The sequence below is a fragment of the Etheostoma spectabile genome, chromosome 19, assembly GCF_008692095.1.
Source record: "Etheostoma spectabile isolate EspeVRDwgs_2016 chromosome 19, UIUC_Espe_1.0, whole genome shotgun sequence".
In the NCBI taxonomy this organism is placed as follows: Eukaryota; Metazoa; Chordata; class Actinopteri; order Perciformes; family Percidae; genus Etheostoma; species Etheostoma spectabile.
The window spans coordinates 5,034,931-5,052,577 of record NC_045751.1 but is presented as its reverse complement, the minus strand read 5'-3'; the positions used below and the strand labels follow the sequence as shown (position 1 = coordinate 5,052,577).

General features: G+C 43.6%; 1 protein-coding gene across 1 annotated transcript in view; it reads left to right on the top strand.

Moving 5' to 3' along the window:
- LOC116707383 (serpin H1) overlaps window positions 1-15,936 on the top strand; it is a 17,553-nt gene extending 1,617 nt beyond the window's left edge. Inside the window, 3 exon segments of the mRNA XM_074783891.1 lie at window positions 4,601-4,687; window positions 4,690-4,814; window positions 14,494-15,936. Of these exon segments, the coding sequence (XP_074639992.1) occupies window positions 4,601-4,687; window positions 4,690-4,814; window positions 14,494-14,799 (518 nt within the window). The 3' untranslated portion in view covers window positions 14,800-15,936.
- The last annotated feature ends 1,711 nt before the right edge of the window (window positions 15,937-17,647 follow it).

Below are 17,647 nucleotides of genomic sequence, written 5' to 3'. Positions count from 1 at the left end.
GCATAACTGCTTGGATATAGATACGTAACATAGCAGCTAGACTGGACTTAGTAATGCTCAAATAGAAGGTGTGCTTTGTAATTGTGGAGTCATTTGTAACCATGCAAAGTCTCTTTATTGATGTTGTTTGCTGCACTGAATGAGAAGTTTTAGAATGTTAATATGGCATGCCTATGTGCTGTTTTCAGTGTTCTCAGACAGCACTGAGAGGCTCTATGCCAGTGTTCCCACTACACTGTGTGCCAGCATGTCCACCTGTGTGCAGTGTACATGTCTGTTCCTGTGTGTGCATGCATTGGACTCCAGCTGGTGGACACAGCGGATAAAGGATGATTCTGGGGTCTATCACTGAGAGCGTATTCATCTTCCATTGGGGGGTGATGTGTCATCTTAAATAATTGAGTAACAAGTGTCCAGACTCTCTCCCTCGGTGTCATGCCTAACATCTGTGCTTAGAGCGCTCCAAGTCTGCAGCGGCACAGCTTGGCTCAGATCTGTTCTTTGTGACGGGCTGCAGTGGAGGAAACTAGTCACTGTTTCGGTACAAAAAGCTCCATCTGTGATATAACAGTTGCATCCCAAAAACATATCCATGCAATCTCACAATCTGAAGTTCATTGTGCCTTTTCAATGGTCCCATATTGTAAAAAGTGAGATTTACATGTCTTTTTTTAATTATAAAGCAATTTGAGATGCTATATAAACACTGTGAAAGTAATAAAACGAGAAATGCACACGGCCCGTATTCAGAAACGGTGCCTTTAAACGAGCCGTCAGGACTTCTGAACAGTTGCAATGTCACAACTTTACTATAAATTGGTTAAAGTGGCCCTACAGTCCTGTTATAGTCATTCCCCGGCTGCAATGATGGTACGGAGACGTGGAGAGCACAGATGCATGATCCAGAGATGCTGACCAATCAGAGCAGGTCTTTTTTTGGGGGGCGTTGGGTTTAAAGAGACAGGCGCTAAAACATAGCGTTACAGACAGCTTGAGAAATAAGGTGTTTGTCTTTTTTGAACATTAAAGCATGTAAACATGTTCTAGTAGAAACCCAAAATACAAGCATGAAACTGTAAATTAGCATAATATGGGATTTTAGTTCATTAAATAGCAAGTGGCCCATTTTCCATTTTCATGACAACTTTTCAGGACTACAATCTACAGTGCCATCTCTCTTTTTCTCAGAGCAAAGCCAACATTCACATGCCTGCTGATGTCATTTTTGTTTGCAGTCGCCACAAAAGATGATGATGTGTTAAACATATCCTTTGATTTCACTTTTTTTTGTGGCGTTTGTCTCTGTTTTTATGCTTTTGTCATTGTTTATCATGTGACTAATCTACCCCGTCTCCTCTTCTTCCCGTGTCTCGTGTTCACATCCTTATCTGCTTCTATCTGCCTCCATCCCTTCTGTTTCCTCCTGCAGGTATTCTTTTTATTATGTGCAAAGAAGGCACGGCGGCTGAAGTGAAAAACCAGTTGCCAACAGATAGACAGCCTTTTGAAAATAACATTCTCTGACAGACTATACATTGATAAGCAATTTCATTAATTTTCTCTGTTTTATGTTTTGACTCGTTAGTCGGTTCATTAATTTTGTGGAGAAAATATACAAATTAGATTACACAGCAGATTGCAGCACATAAATTAGATTACCTAAAATTGGATTCCTTTAGTTTTGATTCATAATTCACAAGTGGTCGATAGTTTGCTTCTCGCTCGTACTTGCTGCCTTTATTTTGTTGTAACTTTTTTTTTTTTATTTGTCTTTGATTTCACACAATTCATAATGTGTGATAATGTAATGGTTTAGAGATGGTGCTGGGATTTTTTTTGGCATGATAGGCATCTGCTTTTTTTTTTTTTTCCCACTTCTGTTGGTTTCGCTGTCGTCCCCTTTAGTTAATCATTGAAGGGGAGAATTAAAAAAAGCTCTTTGCGGTCCCTCCTTCCCTGGGCTGTACACAGCATTCAGAGAAAGGGAAGGTCAGGGGCAATTAGTAGTGGAACATGTTTATAGTGCAGAGTTGTTAAAAGCAAAAAGAATGAGCAGTGTAGGGAGAGATGTCTGGGTGGGAAGGGGGCAAAGAGATGCAAGTAAATAGCGAAAACTGAGAAAAGGAAAGAAAGAGAGGGTGGCCTGCTGAGAGAGCGAAAGAGATTGACAGACATAGTGGAGGGATGTAAAAGGCCTACCTTGGGAGTTCCAGTCCACACTGGTTAATTAATTCAGGCTTTGTTCCTGTTTTAGGCAAACAAACATTGCAGATGGAAGAAGAAAAATAAGATTGTGAAAAAAAACTGTTGAGAGAAACTTACACACAGGATAACACAGCAACATGGGGAACGAGAAGAAGATGGATATGGCGGGACAGAACAACAAGTCCACATATTTTTACCTCTGATAATAGCTTCTGAAATACGGCAACTACTTGCAATCAAAGGTTGATGAGGGAGGAGAGGGAGGCAGTAGGTCTCATTGATTCTTCTCTGGGTTTTGCCTTAAATTTACTTTATGAATTGGTAAGTCCGTGATTGATCGGAGTTCTCAGCTGTGCAGTTGTCTCATTGTTTATTGTTGATTGATATAAATGGATTCAGGTTTCAAGTGATCTCTCTTGCTGCAGTGCTGTCCCAAAAGAGAAGATGATGCAGGGCGAACCCAAAGCTAGTCTAGACACAAGCCCACACGCCGAGATCCACAGTCTGTTGCACAGGCTGGTGAGGTCATTAAGTCCCTACTCGATACAACTCCAACATACACATGTACACACACCGTGGAGAAGTTATTCCTCATTACGACATCTTCTCAACAACACGGCTGCCACTTCAGGTAATCTTCAGCCAGTTGTTTTTGAATTCCAGCGCGATTAAGTTTCACTCTCTGATGCTGTAGCAAGCGGAGCGAATGGGACTTGCGCTAGCATGCCTGGAAGGGAGAATCACATGTCGTTCTGCTGTGACTTGTTATTGGCTGGGGTCCAATTAAGGCTGGGTGGTTCTGGGAAAGCCTAGTGCTGTAATTTTTGTTCATTAATTGATCAACAGAAAATTAATTAACATTCACTTTTATAATCAATTAAACTATTTAATGCAGCTCCAATTTTACACATCAAGTTCAGTTTAGTTAGTTCAGCACCTGTCAGCTTGGAAAAGCAGTTGTATAATGTCTTGTGTGGCTCTGGAGCTTTCCAAAGTTTGAAGACAATTTCACTGATGAAATCACCAGGGGAGTAGAGTTGGGAAGAAATCCTACCAGGTTGATGTTCACGGTTCTTAGTGAAATATCTCTACAACTATTGTATGGATTGCCATGAAATGTGGTAAAGACGTTCACGTCTCCCTCAGGATAAGTTGTATTAACTTTGTTTATCCCTTAGATTTTCATCTAGGGCCGTCATCAGGTGGAATGTATCCAATACTTTGGTGAACAACGAAATACTTCAGAAAGTAATGAAATCTCATCAGCCTCAGCTGCACTTTTATTTATTTCACCTAGTAGAGCAGGCGCCCATATATAGAGGTTAAATCCTCAATGCTGCGGCCGTGGGTTTGACTCCGACATGCGGCCCTTTTTTGCATGTCGTTCCCCTCTCTCCTCTTTCAAGTCTAAGCTGTCCTATAGAAAAAGGCCTAAAATGCCAAAGAAATAAAAAAATAAAAAAGTTTGCATATATGATAACAAGCTATAATAAATACTAAATAGTTTTAAGTAATCTGTTTAAGGAAAAATGCCCAACATTCAAATTAGAATATTTGGCATTTGAGAGCTGCTTTACTCTGTTTTATACCATTTTAGAGTATTTTCAATTGTGGGGAACTAGACAAGCAATTTAAAGATGTCACCTTGGGCTCTGAACTAATAAAAGGTATTTTTCACAATTCTTTGACATTTAAGGGACTAGCTGATTATCGATAGAGAATAGAAGGCTCTGCACTCTTTTGTCCAGTGCAAGTATTTAATAATAGAGCCGAGCAATTGGTCTCTAGACTTTCAATAGGGCAAATGAGCCATTTGTATTTCCTTGACCTTCTTGCACCTTAGTTTTGTGTCATAAGTGTTGTGATTGATAATCAGCCCTAGCTGGCACCAGGTGTCATTCCCCAAAGAGTGACATAAGTACAATTCATAATCTGTCGACCTCTTCACTCCACCCAGTGTCCCCTGCACAATAGAAGGGGCCAGTGGCTTTGGCAATGTGTTGTGAGGTTATTACAACAGTAATTCCACTACTCTCCTAAATTGACAGCTGTCTGGGGGGTTAGCAGGGCCAAGTGGCATGTGATGAACAGTGAATGGGACGATGCGGCCTTAAGGACCTCATAACTGCCTCGGTATAGCACTCTCAACTCAGCATTGAGAAGAGTAGACACTTTTTAATGGCCAGTAGATATTGATGATTCATGAGCAGTGACAGCCCGTGTCACTGTGTATGAGGTCTGTATGTATTTCATGAACATGGCATTGTTTAACCTAGTGTCTGTCCACCTTTTCTCCTCTTTTCAATCATTCAGTATTTTCTCACAGCCTATCCATGTCAGGAATTCTGCATTAAAAATGGCTCTGTCCTCTGTGTTTGTTTGGCTGTTTGCTCAGGCCTCTGGGAGAGAGAGTTCAGCGAGGGGAGCACAGATCATCGTACCTTCTTGGGGAAGAAATACACCAAAGTGGTGATGATGCACAGAGTCTGGCGAGGTTGGAGAAGCTTCTGACTCTCGAGCTGCTGTCCAAGTGGCTGGAGAAGACCAATATCACCAGTGTGTCCATCTCACTGCCCAAGACCAACATCACCAGCACACTCAGTCTGCAGGTTAGCACAACAACATTTTATTTGTATTTGGTGAAGCATTTTTGAAATAATATGTAATAGCATGAATGATCACTCAAAACTTTAATGATGACTGTAAAGTTAAGGTAGTTAAACTTAAGTTACGTTTAAACTTACTGTACGTTATTGTAGCAAAGACTATACCATAAATATGGACATAGTCTCCGCGACGACATTCGTAGGTTTCTGAAGAGCCAAAATGAAGCTAAAAATGGGCAGCTCCCAGGGGCTCAGCCGTCGCCATCTTGGCAGTGCTTGACGTTGGCTAATCCAATGGCTTCATGGTTCAACACCAGAGGTTGCCGTCTAATGTTTTCTGTTTCCTTTTATAGTATATTTCCCATATTTTGGGTCCCATATAGTTCAGGCTAATACATCATGCCTGACTTTTATTGCAGGCAGAGTGGTATCGCTGATGCAGACTGCTCTAAAATGTTTGGATAAAAGACTGATGTCTTAATCCTCACCTGATAGGCTGAACAACTCTTTGAATGTGATCAGAGGGGCTTCAAGGTAGCTCGTCTGTGACACCCTGTTCCATTTCAGGGTTATGACTTTGAGCAAGGTACATCCTCTAGGTCTGTGGTTGCATCCCTTTTACTCCTCCCTGCGCTGCCTGTGTGTACGGCTACAGCACAGCTGCCTGAGCTGTGGCTCCTGCATTCCTCCCCCCTCCAGAGCCTTGGCTGGCTCTGGCAAATCCTTGTGAGAGTGAGCAACCAGTTGCTCCATCCCCACCAGACACAGTCCATCTTGAATTGGCCTAATTTCCAGACTCACCTCATCTGTTCTAGCAGCAGGATTTGTAGTTTTTTCTTTGTAGGGGGATCTACAGTAGAGGATGGATACCCGACCCGAGCCCGACGGGACCCGACGGTACCCGACGGGCTGGGCAGGGTTCGAACAGATTTTTAGAAAGAATGCTCGGGTTCGGGTCGGGCTCGGTCACATCAGCGCGATAAGGCATTGAACATTTTGAATTTAAAAAAGCTTATTATGTAGGTAATGGCGCTTGTTGCCCCGTGTGCACTGAAGCGCTCATCTGTTGACATTTCCGAATGCCTTCCTACAATTGCTTAATAACTGCGGGCTTTCCACACAAACAAACGTACATGTGTCATTAGTATGAGAAACAAATGCGATTTTAACTGTGTCGGGCTAGGGTCGGGCTCGGACATAAATATCTTAATGCCTGTCAGGCTCGGGTCGGGTTCGGTTACTGCTCTGTCGGACGCGGGCCGGGCTCGGACAGAAAAATCCGGCCCGATCCGCACTCTAATCCACAGGTGTTTCTGTGGTAGTAATACTGTTGAATCTTTATTCTTTTATTCCACGTTCCCTGCACTTGTATTTGACTATGAGGACTGAGGTGATATGCCTACACAGTACATTAAACGTGCAGTGGAGAAGCAATTTCTCAGCTTTTTAATACAGTAGTGGAATTTGACAGAGTGGATCCGTGCATGCAGCCGCAAATTGTACTTCCTTCTTCTAGTTTCCAGCTTTCGTTCCTTTCATATGTCCACATGCATCATTTTTCACTTCACCTGATATGGTTTCTCATACCTCCAAGACATCCAGTCATCATTCTCATTGTTTCCTCGCCTTCTTCATCCCCGTCTTTGGTTTTTCCATGTCTCCTCTTCTTTGTTCTATGCTTCTGTCTTAGCCACCTCCTTTTTCCATCTCGTACTCTGCTTATCTTGGTTACCTTTTTCTTCCCCTTCAAGAGAATATGTCACCTCCGCTCTCTCTGTCCTTGTGCCTTGCTGCTCTGCCTCCATGTAGCACAGTGATTCTCACATGTCATTTCTTCCTCTTTCTTGTCGTCCTCCATGCATTCTTCACCTGTGACCTCTGTTTTTTGCATACATTTCTTTTCCTCTGCCTTTTTAGTGCTCTTAAGAACGGAAGCAGTGGCCTGGCTTGCCCCATCCAATCCAATGCAGACTCTGGGAGTTCAAATGCCACTCCTTCCCTTGAGGTGGTCGGCATCCAGCTGTACTCACAGCATTGGGCTGTAACAGCCTTTAGCAGGGAATCAAACCCTGACAGCTCGTAGGCTGAAAGGGGCCCCAGGATGACCGTGACCTGTAGCTCCTCGGTGGACTTCCGAAGCATCCCTTTTGCATGAGCACACAGGTCATGCCACAGCCCAGCTGGTAGTCTGCCTGTACCTCTGCTTCTCTTAGCCCTTAGAGCCAGCAGGTAGCTGTTCTGAGTCTCAGAGGAAAGGAAGCCAGGAGGAGCAGCAGGCGGACAGGCAGCAGCTTAGTGGCTGCTGATGCTAATGTGAGTGCATGGGGCGTGTTAAGGTTCACACAGGTCAAACCGGAGGCTGTGTCAGGCTGCTGACTGAAAGGTTGGAGAGTTGTCGAGCTAGTGTAAAAGCACGTATTTGACCAGGCCACTGGGTTCATAGCGTGGGGCAAGAGCACAGACTTCAATCACACTACAATCACACAGGCCTCCACATCTTTGAGGATGTGGGACATGGCAAAAAGAAAGTTGCCTTTTTAAGCATATTGTGCTGGCATTAGTTGCAGTCATAGTTCTAATCTATAGGTTCATTTTTTTTATTTGCAGTGACCAAATAATGAACTCACTAAGGATGTCTCGGTCATTGTTTTGTCATTGACTCAACTGATTTTTCAAGAGCTGGTTAAAACTATTAAAGCTGTAGTGCGTAGTTTTTGTCTCCCCCATGAGGAATTCTAAGTAATGACAACACTGCCGGCGCATCAACATGACGCAAGCCTTCCGTGATCATGCATCACCCCCACCCCTCCTCCACACAGTTGCTTCAAACCGAGGAGGACACGGAGGATTAAGAAAATATGATGGACTCTTCAGAAGAGGTTATTATCTTCACTTGAGGTTTTGTGAACAAAAGCCGGCGGACCAGTTTGTGAGCACAGCCATACTGAGAAATACAGAGAGAGCTGTTTGGAGCTGAAAGTCTTAATTAGCTTTGTAGCAACTCATTTGGCAATGACTTGAATGAAATGGACGTTCATTAATATAACATTTTATGCACTAAAGCTCTAAGTTGATTAATAGATAAGAATTGTCACACTGTTGGAACTACAGAAACACTTGTGATTGAGCAGTTGTGTTACGAAGTGGCGGTTGTTCCCTCACAAAGGATCTTTGTACAGACAAATCTACCAAGTGAAATTTTCTCGTTACTTAATGTAAATTAACGACGGCTGACTTGACCTTCCAAGGGCAATGTTTGCCATTTAAACTTGCACAGACTCAAAAGGTGAAGCTGCTACATGAATGTTTTGTATTCCGTTTTTTGCTAATAAGAACGACAGTGAAGGAAAGATTTTCTAGCTCGAGACTGGCTAAAACGCAGGCTTAGGTGAACAAAACGGTAAAGAAAAGGCTTTGTATTTAAGACAATGCCGTGGCATTATTCAGTGCTCTCTGTTACCCACCAGTAAGAGACAGACAATGCATTTATATTGAATGCAAAGAAAAGATAGCTTGCTGAAAACTGCCGGAAATTCCAAATTTGTTATTTTCCTTAAGCATCCCTTTTTCATTTTGTCTTTGTGTGATTATTAAGTAGAGTCATACAACCTCTGGATCATTTATCTATTAAAGGTGCTCTAAGCGATGTCACGCGTGTTTTAGACTGCAACATTTGTTGTCACATAAAGCCGACATCTTACCACTATCCGTGAGCTGCCTGTCCCCACAACACACTGTAAAAAACGCGGTCTCTGTAGACAGCCCAGGGTCTACAAAAACAAACTGTGCCCACCTGCACCACAAAGCTTACACAAACAGTGTTCCAGCGTTCCAGCCAATAACCGACAAGAAGGATTTGGTGGGGGGGGGTGGGTGGTTAGTGCATTGAAGCACAGAAGGGAGGGGACAGGATGAGGAGGAGGGAGGGGCAAGCTAGTCTCATATTGTTTGAAAATACTTTGAACGTCAACTAGAAGTAATGTCACCCAACATCGCTTAGAGCACCTTTAAGTTGAAACAGCTCCTATCCCACAGCTTACCCCCAAATTCCACAGGATGCGGAACGGCTGAGGATCAGCTCCGCTGCGTGTCGGCTCCGTGCTCCGCCGTCCGTCAGTACCCACCAGTTCCGGATCTGTTGCGGAACAGCTGCGTCCATGACTGACAGCCGAAGTCTCGAGGACCCATGAGATCTCGCAAATTCCTGTAGAATGGAACCACAAAAATAACAACAATTTGTTTCCCTCCAGAGGTGTAGAGGGGAAACAACTCTGCGCTGTGTTTTCAAGGTGTAGCGCAGGGAATTATGAGCCACCCTGAGCACGGTCTATTTTATTTTGAAAATATTTTGTGTCTGTGCTCAGCTTTCTGTCATGCATCTGCCGTGTGCTGAATTGCTGCGGAGCTCTCCGGCAACCGGCAAAAATAGAGGCTCTGTGTATCTGCTGCGAAGGGCAGCGGATCACCGGAGCTGGGACGGAGTTTGGACGCAGCCGTTCCGCAGTCTGTGAAAGTACATACATTGACTTTAATGGAAACCAAATTACTCATATGCTTCTTGCATGTTTCTAGTCGCTTTGCTTCTAACATTGAGAGAGAGAGAGAGAGAGAGATTTGTTGAACCCGACAGATACAGAGGGCATGTCAGTAAAACCCATTTCCTTAGGGGCAAGGGACTGGAACCTATTACCGTGTCCCTTGTAGATGTATATTGTAACCTCATCATGGACTGACGAAATCCACTTTGGCCTCTTTCTAGTTTAACAAACATCTCAGAAGAGTTGTGCTGCCATGTTACTCTGCTAGACATGCCCTGGAAAACAAGCTTTTGACATTAACATTCTCAGGACACTCTGGGGAAGAGGCTGTAATCTAGAACTGAAGCTTGAAACCATTCCTTTTGACACAGCTACAAGTTTACCAGGGAAAGAGCAGAAGTGTACTGTTGCACAAATTCTCTTCAGTCTCTGAAAGAGTTTGCCAGACAGAAAAACAACTTTTTATTCATGTAAATAACTAAAAGTAGCTCCCATTGTGTGACCTAATTATTGACAAGCACTTGAATGTTTTGGCCTCTGTTTCTCCAACTCGTCAAGAGCTGTCGGCCTCCGTTAGCTCTCTGAAGAAAAAAGAGGTGCAGTTGAGGAATCATGAAAGGGCTAAATCTCTGAACAAGCCCTCAACCCTCTCCAAGCTCATTCCGTCTGTCCAATCCCTCTGGCCAGCGACAGTCTGCCATATCTTTTCTGACGATCATTTTTCCAATTGGGTCTGGCAAATAATTGCTCATGACCGTGCGTTAATACTGTTTACCACTCTGTCTGTCAGTGCTTTGGACAGCCATGGACTCCTGAGATTAGAGGACAGCATCTGGACGAATAGAAGAGAGTGTGTGTGTGTGTGTGCGTGTGTGCGTGTGTGTGCGTGTGCGTGTGTGCGCGTGTGTGTGTGTGTGTGTGTGTGTGTGTGTGTGTGTGTGTGTGTGTGTGTGTGTGTGTGTGTGTGTGTGTGTGTGTGTGTGTGTGTGTGTGTGTGTGTGTGTGTGTGTGTGTTGTATCAACCCTAACACTAGTGTCCTCTGTGTGAGGCCAAACAAAATCATGCACCTCTGGGTCATGTTACATGGATTTGCCAAATCCAGACGCACCCATTTCCTCTCTCACCTCTGTCCTCTTCGACATATCGTTTTCAGGGATCTAATTCCTTTTTGTAGGTCTCACGTGTGACTGTAATACGCCATCAGTCAGCGGCCGCACATTGGCTCTGCCGACCTAAATAGGATTGACATTCGGCAGGCAAGTGAGCAGAAGAGGTGGAGGAGGACGAGGGGGGTCAATGATTGCTTAGGGACAAGGTGGAAAGCGTCACAGAGAGCTATAAATATCTGTAGAATTCTGCTTTTTTCTTTCTTTCCATCTCCCTATTTGTGAAGTTCTCCTCTGGTTAAGGGCACGCTGTGTCTGAGTCTGTATTTGGAGACAGAGAACCCTCTTAACAAGCTTGGCCCAGAGGCCACTGAATGAACCTCCCTCTCCCTCTGTCTCTGATCCCGTGCTGACCAGCCCACACACACACACACACACACTAATGGTCGAGCGTGAGCTCCATTCTGGCTGTATCTCCAGTCGGTGACTAAGACATATGAGTGTGCACCGGAGAGCTCACTCAATCACGGCTAATGAGGTCAAAAGGCCATCAAATATTTACAAGAGCACACTCTGCAGTATACAGTGTCAAGGGACAGCTGTTTTAACCCAGCTACCACAGCCCTGCATCATATGAATTTATCAGATGGGTTTCATGGCCGTTTGTTAAATAGCTCACTAAAAGCGAAAGCTTCTTTTTTCATTTGTTGGAAAATAGCCTTGTGGAATAAAAAAGCGATTTATGTGTATATGTGTGAGCGAGTGAATGACACAGAGAGCGTATTGATGTAATTGTGTAAAAGAGGTAAAAGCCCATGTAAATAAGATGCCAGTAGCAGGATTGCTGATGAGACTCAAAGAGATGGATAGGCTTTGAAGCCTCAAGAGAGCCAATAGAAAGAGTTTATTTTTTTAAAGCGTGCATCTAATGTGTCCATGAAATGGAGCTGTGATGATGCCAGCGCCATGTACTACATACTTGAAACCACCCACACAGAATATAAGGGCAGTACTAAATCAAGCGGAACACGTCTGTTGTTGTTTAAGGTGGCGACAGCTTTAAAGAATCATTTGGCCGGTGTGATTGGTAAGCCGGAGGGAACTGGAGGTGTAAACTGTGCAGGGGGCAGGGAGATTTTAACCCTAATGTTTTATGATTGTTGAACTGATCATAGTCACAATGTAGGTATCACAGTTAATTGGGCAAGTCAGCGTCAGTTGATGTTGACCGTGGTGAGATAAAATCATAGTGTGGTGTTTTAAGAATTAAAATAACTTGCCTTCTGGTTCAGAAGATGCAGAAAAAAACAAGGGGATGCTACAAAGGTCCCTACCAAGGACTGTAACTAATCAGCTACCGGACACTAACACATTTGATATTTAAAACCGGAATTGGTTCTGTAGAATTGAAGAAATTGACCAGCAGATAATAATTCTACTAATTCATGACATTTTGTAGGCCAAATGATGAAGCCAGATTATAATCAATAATTACATAGCTACACAAGTACATTCTGTTCTACACACAACCATACAAGGCTTTTCATGGGATTTTGTCAGTTACCTAGTGTCTTTATTCAATCTGTTGTCTTCTTTACTCAGTTGTTCCTTAAGTGCCCATATTTGACTGTTGAGAAAAAATGTATCTGATGTTGGTGGAGAGAGTTGTTATGTGTGGTGTGTAGTCTTTCCTACATTTTAATCATCCTAAGGTCTTTTCCCAGTTCAAGTCTCATAGTTTGGATACCGTAGCTTATATAAAACAAGCACTGTTTAGCAATAGACTCCCTGTTGGATCTCTGCTTTTCTTCTCATCTTTCTTTTCCCCCCATTGTCATTATTAAGGCTGCTCTGCTTTTTAACAATAGCTGCAGTGACTCCTCACAGATAGAGCTGTAACATCTGTAACATGTCTTGGCTGCCACAACCTATCCCCTTAAAACCCCCACAGGTACACCCAACAAGCTACTTAGTGGGCTCAACCATCGAGCTGAAATAATGTGATGCTGAGTGCTGCACGCCTGAGGGTTGATGCCATGCTACCTCAGGCCCGGTTATACTGCACCGCTGTAGGGCAAGTAAACGACACACACACACACACACACACACACACACACACACACACACACAAAGAGGAAACCACCAGCTGACAATGCCTGTGGCTCTCACTCACAGACAAATAGCTAAGCGATGCTATGTGCAAAGCATCAGCATTCCGCCCAGTGCTGTTCCATCCAACATTCATGTGGTGCTTCAGAGAGAAAGGGCAGCTATAGACCACCTCCCAGAGGGCTTTTATCCCCATATAATGCAGTGCCACATTTATGTGGTGCACAGGGTCGTCATAGCCTCCTCTAACACCCCTGGTATGTTTCCCAGTGTGCTGCTACGGGATCCCTTAATTTTTAAACGCGTTATAGCTTCAAAAAGATTGACCAAAAGCTTTTGCCTTGACAAGCAGAGCAAGAGAGTCAGAGAGGAAGGCTAGGTCATGTGGTTGGCACTATAGTGGCACCTGCACTACTGTAGGCCAAATGAGCTGGATCTTCCTGAAATACTGTTGAGGAGAATGAGAAAGGCTGGACATGGCTGGTACAGAGAAAAAACAGCTGATTTTCCTCACATTTGTCTGCAACAATCTTAGGAATCCACCAGGGTACGTCTGCTTCTGTTCCCTCGTTAGATAAGGAGCAGAAAAACCTTGGAATGATTGGAGATGGAGAAGTTGAGAAAGCGATGTATACCGGGCCGAGCAGGCCTGTCATAGAAAGAGAAGGATGAGGTGGGGAGAAAAAAGACTGAGTTAGAAGCAGAGAAAGAGAGACAGAGTGGGATAAAATAGAGGCGGGCGGGGCAAATGAGGGATGGGGATGCCAGGCAAGTGGCAGAGCAGCAGAGAAAGACAGTGATGTAGTGGTTGCGAGTAGAGGAAGAGTGCAGGAATAATGGATGAGGACAATAGAATTGCATTAGGGCAGGAGGTGTGTATCTGTGTAGAGACAGGAGCTTTGCATGAAAACACTAGAATGAGATTGACAGATGCCTACAACTGTATGTGCATCTACTCATTTCATGTTTAGGTATAAGCTGACACAATCCAGACTAACTTTCTCTTGCATGCACATCCACATTTTTAAGTAGAGAAGCAGACATTCTACATGGATTACTACAATTGTCCATCAGCATGTGGTTTTAGGAATTATGCAGTATTATACTGAGCTATAACATATGTGGTTTTGAAAAGAAAACCACAATGAGTTAGGCAGCACTCAGAGTATTAACATTTACCCAGACAACTCATCCAAGTGATTTACACTTCTCGTCTGCAGGTAATGAGTTGAATCAGTCGAATGCTAGAAAACAAGATCTTTGCCCAATCATCTCCCTCTGCAACTTTCTCTTCCAGCAGTGGCCCTCCCGCACTTCCACACACAAGTCCACACTGTTGCACGCTCACACCCACACATGCTCTCATCTGGCCCCTGGAGAAGCCTGTCACTGTGAGTGGCCCTCTGCCATGGGAGGATAAACTACCTGTCATGACGACGACTTGCTGTGGAATTCATATCAGAGCCAAAACAAAGGAGGTGCTGAGGTCACGGGGCATCACTCTTAAATTATTCATCCTCTGCTTCCTCCTTCCGTCTCCTGTGCTGCCTGTCGCCCACTTGTTCTGCCAGCTCACAACAAGGGCAACTGTCAGCCTCCTTCCCATCTCAAATTTCTTGGATAGAAAGTAAATACACATGATCAAAACTCTTTTAGAAAAGTTACTGATTGACTGTTTTGGACGGTGTTATGTGTACTTTAGTTAATCTTGTGGCGAGGTTTAGACAGGGCAGTGCTTTTCTCTCACTTCTGTGGGTCACAGCATCATGAAATTTTAAAATGTGCGTTCCCTCCCACTTGTTGTTCGGGCTTCTTGTGTGCATAATTAATCAGCACACTTGCAGGATGTCTCTAAATGGGATGACCTCACAGCTTTGGGTGAATTGAGTAGTCTATAAATTCCATTTCTCTGTGTTTTCCCATTCCAGAAGCAGTTGTCTGCTCTTGGCTTGACCGATGCCTGGGACCAGAAGGTGGCGGATTTCTCGAGGGTCTCAGACAAGGGCAAGGGGAAACTCCACCTGGGTGGAGTCCTCCATTGGGCTTCCCTTGAACTGGCTGCTCAAGCTGGGAAAGGAGATGCGGATTTAGAGGAGGAGAACATAGAAAAGCCCAAACTGTTCTACGCTGATCACCCCTTCATCATCTTTGTCAGAGACAACACTACTGGAGCCCTGCTGCTCATGGGTGCTCTGGACCATGCAGAGGGAGAGGCCCTCCATGATGAACTGTAATACCCACCAACATACAGTACATCCCCTTGTCCTGTCTTCTTTTTTGGCTCTGTGTCTTACAAGCTCCCTCTCAAAGACGACCCACTGGTTTCTAAGTCGAGACATTGCCATTCACTGTGGCACCCTATCACATCAGACTACTGCTCGTTGTCATACATTGACATACACTGACATACCTGACACACCACACACACAGATTCATTCATTCAAGGCATCAATGATCAAATCAACACACACCAAAATAACAAAAAAGAATGCACTGACAAACCCTAACATGCTGACGAGCAGAAGTGGTTACACTCACTTAACACATAAAGCAGCATCTACAAAGAACGTTAAACAGTAGAGGCTTACAGTGACACTTGAATCCTCCCTGTCAGCCAAACACCACAGCCTATGAATGAGTGAGTGAGTGAGTGAGTGAGTGAGAGAGAGAGAGAGCGGTGACTGATAGATCAAGGGTGCCCATGCCGCCGCTCCTGAAGCTGACAGGGACCTACGGTGGGGTCCTCTGGGCTACATCAGAGGAAGACTGATGGATCAGCCAAGTGCTTATTGATGAGCCAGCTTAATGTTAATGGCCGTAATGACTCAGAACGCTTGTCAACAACACGCAGAGGACGGGGAACCTTTTAATCTCTTAATACCAGAAGGGATCAATGACAGCGCCATGCCGCTGGAAACAAACACGACTGACATCGCTTGACTTAAATGTAACAATTTAATATTCAGGATGATTGCAGCCTTTCTAAGAGGTATTGATTTTCATTTGTATATTTAGTTTTTTTAAAGCCCCAGAGGAAATGGTTGTGATATGAATGAACCGCAGTAGCTACTGTGGTGTGTGTGTAAAGTGTTTTTTTGGTATTTGATGAGGTGCATTTTTTAAATAAATTTTTCAACTTGATAGAAACCAATCAATCATCAAAACATGTACTATTAATATATAGTTTGCGTGGACTGCCACAGCTCCATCTTTCTTGACAGCACTTTTTTTTTTTACTTTTACCCTGAAGCGAATTTGCTGACTTTGAGCCTCAAGGGTACGCGGTTCAGATTTAAATACCTGAACCAGCATCGGTTAATGAATTTTGAGCATAATAGACTCGCAGTGCCTACTGTAGAAAGTGCACCAACGATTTTAGCAAAAACATTTACTAAATGCCTCACTTTGTGTGTTTTATTAATAACACTACTAATGTTCACTTTACTGTTGCGCTGTTCATGTGAGTATAGAACAATTTCTGTTTCCAGCATGATGTTTTTTTCTAGAAGCTGTCAAAGTGTGGTACCAGAAAAAGTAGTGTATTTTCTTGAAAGTGAAAATGTGTGCTACAGCTGTTCTGTTACAGTGCTTCGTAACAGCGTCTACACACACAGCTGGTTAGCTGATGCACAGCGTTCAACAAATCTGTTCCAATAACACCCGTTATTTCAGCTTTCTTCCTAATTAAGCCCTCTACTCAGCAACTGTGTGTGTGTGTGTGTGTGTGTGTGTGTGTGTGTGTGTGTGTGTGTGTGTGTGTGTGTGTGTGTGTGTGTGTGTGTGTGTGTGTGTGTGTGTGTGTGTGTGTGTGTGTGTGTGTGTGTGTGTGTGTGGGGCTACTACAATGACCTCTGCAGTGGCCTCCTGTGTAGACGGGGACTTGTAAAGGGCAGCATACCGCAGGTATACTCCACACTGAATACACCCAGGAGCCCAGTTTAGACAAGCCAATGATGGATCCGAGGCCGTATGCTGTGAGCACATCAATCCTGTTCATTCCAACACCAGCTCCCCGCTGGCTCGCCCTCATATTTTGTTCACTTCACAAACTGACAAACACACGTGCACATCCGCTCACAAGGAAAAGGTAAACACTTCTCCGTGATGCATAGAGCAGCTATATGTACAGTAGGGCTGGGCAATAGGGAGAAAATCAGATATCACATTATTCTTGACCAAATACCTCGATATTGTGGCGATATTCTAGGGTCAACAATTACTGCTTTCACAAATTATCTTCACATTTAGATTTTAGATAAATAATCATCACGAAGGTGGACGTGATAAATAATAAAACAGTCTGGTAAGTTCAGAAAAGTACATCACTTCACTAATGCAGCCTCTAAAACCAGGAAAAAACAACACTTGTGTCATAACACTATATTACGATCTCCAAAATCTAAGACAATACCTAATCTCATATCATGATATTGATATAATATCGATATATTGCCCAGCGCTAATGTACAGTATAACCAACTATGAGGGTAGGTATTATATACCAATGTACATTGACATTGCACCAATAAGTACGTACAGGCTTTTTTATCCTGTCTTTTGGTACAAATGGTGTTTGATCAGTTTTTTGGTCATGAAAGATTTGTGGTTTTGTTCTTTTCATTTCATTCTTTTGAAGGGTTTCTCAATGCACAGCTGTATAATGACAACTGCATGACGGTGGTTTTCCACTGTCCCTACCAAAGTGCTTTAACGCTGCGGTGAACCTTAAAATGCACACAGGCCTATTGATTTGATTTCTTAATTAGCCAGTTGACAACTATGTAAATTATGTCTCTGAGCCATATTTTGCACAATAGCAAATATTTTGTTGGATTACAGCACTTAAGGGAAAGTTCCTAACTAATTAAAACTAAATAATTCCCAAACCAAAGTGATTTGTGTAAGGCTGCATTTGTTTTCAAAGCTAGCAACTGTGAAAGCTGTCACGCCACAATGCTTGATACAGTATATTCCAAAATGAAGCTGTGTCATTGCTCCTTTTGAGACTTTTCATATTTGTTGACTGTTTGTCTCTCTTCAGCACACAGTGACGGGCACCACTCCTTGACGATAGAAAGCAGC